Below are 9,554 nucleotides of genomic sequence, written 5' to 3'. Positions count from 1 at the left end.
GATCCAATTGAGTTTAACTAGTTTTACTCAATCTTAATTGAGTTTGTACTCACCCATGCATTGATAGGCGGGACTAAGATTGTCCCTCCGCACCCTACCAAGATAATATGCGTTGTTCTGCTTTGGCAGATTCAACAACAACATGTGATCGAGGTAGTGATGGGTATCACGGCATGGTATGCATTTCGAGTTGACACGATTTAGATCTAATCTAATCGTTGATTTGTATCATATACTCGATTTAGATCTAATCTAATCGTGGTGCATCATATACGTGATTTAGATCTAATCTAATCGTTAAAGCACTAATTAATTACTCTACTCTAGCATGTATCACATACACACACACAAGCAATTAATTAAATTGTGATTAGTCATGGCCCTACTACGATCTTCTCAAGCTAATGAGAAGATCGGATGGTCAACCTAGGGTCAACAGCTTCTCCAAGCTCCTCCCTGTGACCGCCATGTGTTGCTCGCACCCTCCTCGTAACTCCTCCTCAAGTGGACCTTCCACCGCTTCAATTTTTGTACATTACAAATTTGAAACTCGAGTTACATTCGAGTCTAAACTATTTACAACAGGAATATAAAATAAAGGAAGGCACGACACACAGGTCACGATCATATACAACACGCACAAACACACAAAATGGCACGCAGGTCATATTATGAATTACAACACATGTATCCTATCCAATTGGAGTTTTTGGTCCATGACTATCACAAATACATACATAATTCTAAATTATGTATTTTATATAAATTTCTACAATTTTACTATAATTTTTACAATTTTATGAGTTACAATTTCCAGGCGGTCTCGTTTAGCGATTTTCGGGTGCGATCGCGGGACAACGCCCCTTGCAGCGCCCCTTCTCGTTATATGAGTCTCACGAGTGTCCTACGACGATCTTACAGTGCCTTGACCCGCTTTCCCAAAATATTTTTGTAACGCCCCGCCTTCTACTGACTAAGCTGTAAGGCCGAGGGTTACATTATGCTAATTATTCTGGTGCGGAAAAGAAAGAAAAGGCTGAACTAATTAAAACTCTATGCTATTTACTATGAACTCTGATATTTATTCTTAGAGTGCACTTCTGAAGTTGTACACCGGCTATATATGTGTTGAAGAATGGAAACTAACTTCCTATTTGCTCGAGAACTGAAGTTAGGCACTTTTGGGCTGAAATCAGACATCCCAATCGATCGGCTGATCGATTGGAGTTGTCTGATTGATTCATTGATCGATTCAGCTCGCTACTGTGTATGAGGTTAGATCTGGATCGATCGGCTGATCGATCCAACCTGGTCAATCGATCCGATGATCGATTCAGAGGCTCTCTGTTCGCGTAAATTAAATTCCCGATCGATCGGCTGATCGATCCATGGTCGATCGATCAGCTGATCGAGAGGTCGCATTTCAATCGATCGGCTGATCGATCAAGGATTCCTCAATCAATCAGCTGATCGATTCAATAGCGTTCTGTGCACGGGGAGTTTCTCCCAATCGATCGACTGATTGATCGGGGTTCTGATTTCAGCAGAAACCCCACCGAACTCTTTCAGAACTTTCAGAAATCACTAAACTATAAAGCAATACTACTAGACATGCTATTACTCATATTTTTGCTACCTAATATCAAGACAAATAACAGTCTAAGCATGGCAAGGTACATAGTTTCACAATTCATGATATTTAGTATCCTAAAGTGCAGAAAGTAGCTAAAAGCTGAAATTCTAAGTCTTTAGATGGGCTACTCCCCAAAGGTCTTTATTCCAAGTTCCGTCGCACACACACCTTCATCGCATTGCCTCCAGCCTCCGCTATTCCATCTTTCCTTTACCTTTATCTGCAGTATAAGGAAAAATGCATCTGTAAGCTTGGGAGCTTAGTAAGAAACCATCTACCTCACAAAATATGCATACGAAGAAATCATGCTCTTTAAAAGATGATGCTATGCTGATATACATAATGAGAATCATACTAAAAGTGCTAGCAGCATGGTATATGGACATGTAAATCATGGCAATCAAGAACTAAACATAAAGCTATCTGCTATATCAATAGAAAACCGAACTGAAACTAAGCTGAATTCACTTATCTATTTTGTGAAGTTTGAAAACTATTTTCATAAATAGATCAAAATAATAAACATGCTGTTGAGGGACCCAGCAACTGTACTTACTGTGCACGCATCCCTAACTAAGCCCGGGGTAGCAAGTCCCGAATCTAGTAGGGCTACTAGATTATCTAAACCTAGGGACGACTATGGGAGCCCAACCCAAGGACAACTGAGGTCCAGTACAGTGCCACTGATCAAAGTAAAATACTATTTATAACTGATTTATCTTATCTTGCTTTTACTAGGTTGTCTAAACCTAGAACTAGGTTATCTGAACCTAAAGGCGACTGTGGGAGCCCACCCATTGGACCGTAGTCCATATCACTGAAGCAAGACCATATATACTAATTTAAAATGCTTCTAGGCATTTAACTGAGCTATTAAAACACCTACTGTAGTATATAACTGTATTAGCCATTTAATCGAGCACCTGGTGTGCTCTAACTCTACATATGGCTGCACTATGAACATAATCGCGAACTATAGACATAAAAACATGCGATTAGCTACTTATACTGCAGGTGAGAGGTTACTTACATCCTGTGCTAAATATTCTTACAATCCGATCTCTAGATTTCCGGAGAAGAGGATCTCTTCGACGATCTTCTTACGCCTACGCGTTCTTCTTGCGGAGAGGAACGTCTTCTTGCCGGATTTGTCGCCGGAGAGTGCTCCTACAATCCTAGGGGCGGAACCCTAGGCTTCTTGGTCTTGGGCGCCGAGAGAGTGAGAAGGAGAGGGGGCGGCGGTGAGGGTTTGAGGGAGAAGGAATTGTCGTTCAGAAGAAATAACATCTCCCACTTAATTTCCTTATTTATATTAAGTGGTAAATACACTCCAACTACACTTTAAATATAATTGTTCTCCTTTCCTTTCAACACACCCCTGTTGGGGCCCCTTGGTTACTAAAGTCATCTATAAGTCATAGGATTCGCTAGGTCTCGTGTTCAATCCCTGCTTAGGCTGTTTTACGATTTTATTTATTTTTGCTACTTCGGCTATTCGAAAAATTCTATAAAAATATCCTAAAATTCTAAAAAAATCATAGAATATTTCTAAAATAAATTTGAGAATTTTTCAGGCGTTACAATTTTGGATGAGACCTTGCCGTTTCGGAAGGTGTTTCTCGATAGTCGAAGCCTACAAGTGTTCAAACACTTGTTGCTTCGCTTCTACGAGAAAAATACTCATAAAATACATAAAAATCATAAATTTACAGAAACTTACAAATCTGTAAATTTTCATAAAAATTAAAATAAAAATAAGTACATGTTCGCACGTGGCTCTGATACCACTGTTGGGTCTTTCGGGTCGTAAAAACCGCTTTTTGCAATGCGAAAACCCCGAAATCCCATGCCACCGGATCCATGCGAATATTAAATTTTTCATGTACGTGTTTTCTAATCCTAGATCTACTTTAGATCTACATGTTTAGGAGTTTATACCTTTGATGCGAAGTCCTTCGCTTATCCCGCTCGTCCAAAAGATGCCGGATCTCAAGGGTGTCAAGTGAACACCCCTCTATGTGTATCCACACGAACAATTAGGTGGAGAAGAAATCTTAGAGTGTGGTAGCACTCTTTTAGGGTTTCGTCCAAGGAGGAGGAGAGGGAGAGAAGAAGAAGCAAGGAGGAATAATAATGACCGATTATGAAAATAAGAGTAAAAAATGGCTTAAGTATTTTCATCTAATGAAAATACTTAATGCTCATTAACACCATTAATGAGCCTCATTAATGAGCCTTAATAAATATTTAATGAATATTCATTCTTCATTAAATGACCATTTTGAAACTCATTCGAAATTTGAATCTAAAATTTAAATTAAATTCCATTTATCATTGAATTCAAAATTCAATGAATATCATCATTAAGCCTCACTTGAGTCTAACTCAAGTCTTACTCAATTAATCTAATTTGGATTACTCTTAATCCAATTTGGTTCATCACATGAACCTAATCCTCTTGGTTCATCATATGAACCGAATCTCTATCTAATTGTTTTTTGTGTGTGACCCTATAGGTTCTTGTAACGTTTGCAATGCTCCTAAACTCATTTAGAAGAATAAGTAATGAGCGGTATCTAGCAACACATCATTACTACCCAAGTTACAAGAATATTGAGATCTAACATCGCCTTGTGATTACTAATTGTGACTCTTCACAATATATAACAATGTCCTTCTATCCTTGACATCTAAATTAATCAATGTAAGGCATAGACCGTGTCATCCTCTAATCAATCTAAATCTTGAACTCCAAGTAGACTCACTCTAATCAAATGAGCTCAATATCTCATATTGACTCATTTGGGCATGACCATGTACTTAGTGGTATCACTCTATCAAGAATAATGATGTCACTCCCGACATATAGGAGGGATATATCCCATCTACATCATGTTGGTGCAGTGAGCACCAGATGATCGAACCTGAGTTTTGATTATGGCAAAGGGCTCAAAGTTAAGTGGTGGTGTTATCTAACAAAGTTCATGGAGCTTGCAGGAAAGTCCTAAGTGATACTTAGGCAAAAGTCCTAGCTGCGGTTAGGCAGGTAAAAAACCTAGGGGGTGGTAACCCTAGGTCATAGGGGGTGGTAACCCTATGCGGGAAGTCTTGGCAGGTCGATGGCTTCAGGCAAAAGTCCTAGGGGGTGGTAACCCTAAGTGAAAAGTCCTGGTGTCGCGAACCAGGTGAAAGTCTGGACTAGCCGGGAAGCGGATGTCCAGCAGAAAGTCCGGAAGCGTCAAATGCCGAGCAAAAGTCCAGTCGATCTGGAGGATCGTACTGGCAACAGGTAAATCTCCTAAGTGGAGTAGGTGAGGACGCGTTCCCCGTAGAGGGAACAGTAGGCGTCGGGTCGACCTAGGGTTTCCGGTTGGAAACCTGAAGTCAGACTCGGACAGTCCGGAGACTGTTAATACTTCATTTATAATATCTATTGTATTATGTGCTAACTTTGTGCTGCAGGGTAGTGTTTGGGACTAACGTATCTTGCAGGTGCAAAGGAGCAACTTAAAGCCTCGGATGAACAGTGTCCAAGGCGCCTCCATGGAGCTTGGAGGCGCCTCGGATGCAAGGCTGGAGCTGGTTGCGAGAAGCTGCTCAAGGCGCCTTGATGAACAGTGGAAGGCGCCTTGAACATCTGAAGGCGCCCTGTGAACAGTGGAAGGCGCCTTGAGTCTGTGATAAGATTCGACCAGTTCGCTCCTCATCTCCCCGGCTGACTCGGCTGTTCAAGGCGCCTTGGTGAACAGTAGAAGGCGCCTTGAGAGCATCTCCAACCGGTGCCCTTTTACACCATTTTGGTGTAAAAAGAGCACCATATCCCCTCCAATGGTGACCCCAAAAATAGCACCAAAATGGTGCAAGTGAATAGTGCAGCACCATCTTGGTGCTACACTGTTCACTTGCACCATTTTGGTGCAAGTAGAGATTTTTTTAATATAATATATCATAATAGGCAAGTTATATTTAAAATATTTTTAAATATTATAAATTAATATGATTTAATTTAATTGAATTTATTATATAAATTTTATATATTATAAATTTAATATATAAATTTCAATTAAATATATATTATAAATTTTAATATTTGTTATGTTGCTAAGATTATAAATATATTAAAATTTATAATATTGGTAATTCCATAACAAACACACAATTAAATATTTAAAATTTCAAAATACATAACATTCCATCCTACAATTTAAAGATGCTACAAACACTAAAGTAAACATACATTTAAATAACTGCAATAACATTAGAATACTAAACAAATCAATGTTTAATATTCAGGAAAATCACCTCTTAATAAACCACCGAAATAATCATAAAATTTACCAGAACCATTCAAAGGATCTTGAGATCCTTGTTCTTCTTCTTGAGACGAATTGATCCTAGATCCTTCTCCTTGATGTGGAATTGATTGAGATTTTTCGTTTTCAGTCCTCTTTTGCATAATTCTGACTTGTTCACCGTGAATAAATTCACGCATTATCGGATCAGCAATGGTATTCAAATCTTTGAATAAAATTTTATTCTCTTCCTTGAACATAGAAACATTGGTACTTCGATCCAACGCTGCAACAAGTTCGTCATTCTGTGAAACCATTTTACTGAATTGTTGTTCATTCTTTCTCTTCAGTTTTGCTTTCTTCACCCCAATAGGTCGTTTAGTTGAAGTACCACCACTGTCTGAATCAGTGATGTTAAGATTAAACGAAGAGACATGTGGAGATGAAGGTGAATAAACATCTTTCTCGAGATTATATGATTGAGAATAATCAGCTTGAGCAGTTTGTCGTTGCACTCTTGTAGATGCAGCTTTGACGTTGTCACTGTTGAATTTCTCAATACCTTGAAGAATGCTCCACACATGTCCAAATTTGAAGCCCTTTGAGTAATTAGGGTCTTGTACTAATAACATCTGAGCACGATTCATCTGTAAGAAAATAATACAATTATGAAACAAAATTAATAACTAAATTAGATATTGAAAATAACTTGGATAGTCTACAAAAGAAATAATGAAAACAACTTACAATATCTTCTTCTGATGCTCCACTTGGATTCAATTCTTCGATTTGTCGTATGCAACCCTTCAATTTGGAAACAGCAGCAATGATAGTATTCATCCTTTTTTGTAATGATCTTCTCGGTCGCTCAGAATTTTTAAAATTTGGATCTTGATTATACTCTATCTCAACTCTTGCCCAAAATTGATCCTTTTTTTGGTTGATTCCTATGATTGGATTTTGAGAAATATGAAGATAAACATGACATAAATGTTTATCTTCTTCAACGGAGTAGGATGATGAACGAGAATTCGAACTCATTTTTTTCAAGAGTAAAGGTGTATTGTGATGGCCATGTCTAGTATGCCATTATATAGGAAAAAATTATGTGCATTGTAAAAGATTTGTGTGTGCAAAATTAAAAAGTGTTGTGTTCATTGTGATGTCCCATCTCCTGAAATAATTATCATGGTGTGTGCATTGTGATGTCCCGTCACCTGCAAAATTAAAAAGTGTTGTCCATTGTGATGTCCCATCTCCTGAAATAATTATTATGGTGTGTGCATTGTGATGTCCCGTCACCTGCAAAATTAAAAGGTGTTGTGTTCATTGTGATGTCCCATCTCCTGAAATAATTATCATGGTGTGTGCATTGTGATGTCCCGTCACTTGCAAAATTAAAAAGTGTTGTCCATTGTGATGTCCCATCTCCTGAAATAATTATTATGGTGTGTGCATTGTGATGTCCCGTCACCTGCAAAATTAAAAAGTGTTGTGTTCATTGTGATGTCCCATCTTCTGAAATAATTATCATGGTGTGTGCATTGTGATGTCCCGTCACCTGCAAAATTAAAAAGTGTTGTTCATTGTGATGTCCCATCTCCTGAAATAATTATTATGGTGTGTGCATTGTGATGTCCCGTCACCTGCAAAATTAAAAAGTGTTGTGTTCATTGTGATGCCCCATCTCCTGAAATAATTATCATGGTGTGTGCATTGTGATGTCCCGTCACCTGCAAAATTAAAAAGTGTTGTCCATTGTGATGTCCCATCTCCTGAAATAATTATTATGGTGTGTGCATTGTGATGTCCCGTCACCTGCAAAATTAAAAGGTGTTGTGTTCATTGTGATGTCCCATCTCCTGAAATAATTATCATGGTGTGTGCATTGTGATGTCCCGTCACCTGCAAAATTAAAAAGTGTTGTGTTCATTGTGATGTCCCGTCACCTACAAAATTAAAAAGTGTTGTGTTCACATTATAAATACACACCATAACTGAAAACAATTCAATCACATTCTTCATCTCAAAAAATGAGTGCTAGATATGAAGGTACATCAAATTTATCATCCTCAAGCTCTGAAGATGATGATATATTTGAAGCACACAGAAGGCTTATCACTCAAGCGATCTACCGAAACAATCAGGTCATTTTGAAACATCTGAGTGAAGAAAGCGACAAAGGCAAACATCAAGGATCTATTCCTGGTCACATAGTGATCAATCGTAATAGAGAAGCTGCTGATTGTAATCTATTCAATGATTACTTTGCCGAAAATCCTACATATAATGCTGCAATGTTTCGAAGAAGATTCCGAATGGGAAGAAATTTATTTATGCGTATTTTTAACGAGGTTAGTAATCATGATAATTATTTTGTGCGGAAAAGAGACGGAGTTGGAAAACTTGGTTTGTCAGGTTTACAAAAAATGACATCTGCATTTCGAATATTGGCATATGGTGTACCGGCAGACGCTACTGATGAGTACATCAAAATAGGAGAATCAACTGCCATAGAAAGCGTGAAAAGATTTTGCCGTGCTGTTGTTGAAGTATTTGGAGGTCAGTACCTGCGATCACCCAATGCTAATGATGTTGCCAGACTTCTTCATATTGGTGAGCAACGTGGTTTTCCTGGAATGTTGGGTAGTTTAGATTGTATGCATTGGAAGTGGAAAAATTGCCCAACAGCATGGGCTGGGCAATATTCCGGTCGCAGTGGAAAGCCAACAATTATTCTAGAAGTTGTAGCTGATTATGATCTTTGGATATGGCATGCATATTTCGGTTTACCTGGATCTAACAATGATATTAATGTATTGGAGTCTTCTCATCTTTTTTCTAACCTTGCTCAAGGTATTGCTCCCCCTGCTCGTTATGTCATTCAAGGAAAAGAGTACAACATGGGTTACTATTTAGCTGATGGTATATACCCAAAATGGTCTACACTTATTCAAACAATTCAAGATCCACGTGGTACAAAGAATAAGTTGTTTGCAATGAAACAAGAGGCATGTAGAAAAGATGTTGAGCGAGCATTTGGAGTGCTCCAATCACGCTTTGCAATTGTTGCAGGACCTTCACGTTTTTGGCAGAAAAATATTTTACATGATATAATGACTTCATGCATTATTATGCATAATATGATCATTGAAGATGAGCGCGATATGAATACCTCAATTGTTGAGCAAGGTGAAGTCTCGTCGGCTGCAGATGTTGATACAGCAATAGATGACAATACCCGATTTCAAGAGTTTCTTGCTAGACATGAAGGAATCAAAAATAAAAATGCTCACTTTGCCCTTAGAAATGCATTAATTGAGCATTTGTGGGAACAATTTGGTAATTCTGATAATTAAGGTTCATAATGATGTATTATTAATGAAGTGTTAGTTGTCTGGTGAAAATATTTTAAAAAAATTATCTAAATTGTTTATGATTGTGTATTATCTTTAAATATTAAATATTAGTATGTTTATTAAATTATTTCTAACAAAATTATAAAAATATTAATTTTAATTTTCTTGTAACTAAAAACATAATATCATAAAAATTAATAGTAATTATTAGCGTAATAAAAATATTTAACAAATTAATATGTATGTTGAATAATAAATTATAAGATGGAA

At 37.6% G+C, this 9,554-nt stretch overlaps 1 protein-coding gene across 1 annotated transcript; it reads left to right on the top strand.

Moving 5' to 3' along the window:
- Positions 1-799: 799 nt before the first annotated feature.
- On the top strand, positions 800-9,284 carry LOC122007383. Its single transcript, XM_042563256.1, has 3 exons — positions 800-825; positions 7,970-8,571; positions 8,782-9,284. Exons 1-3 carry the CDS (start codon positions 800-802, stop codon positions 9,282-9,284), a joined length of 1,131 nt encoding a protein of 376 aa, XP_042419190.1.
- The last annotated feature ends 270 nt before the right edge of the window (positions 9,285-9,554 follow it).

Source organism: Zingiber officinale, chromosome 1A, assembly GCF_018446385.1.
Source record: "Zingiber officinale cultivar Zhangliang chromosome 1A, Zo_v1.1, whole genome shotgun sequence".
Lineage (NCBI taxonomy): Eukaryota > Viridiplantae > Streptophyta > Magnoliopsida > Zingiberales > Zingiberaceae > Zingiber > Zingiber officinale.
The sequence above is the reverse complement of the archived record's forward strand: the minus strand, read 5'-3'. Positions and strand labels throughout refer to the sequence as shown.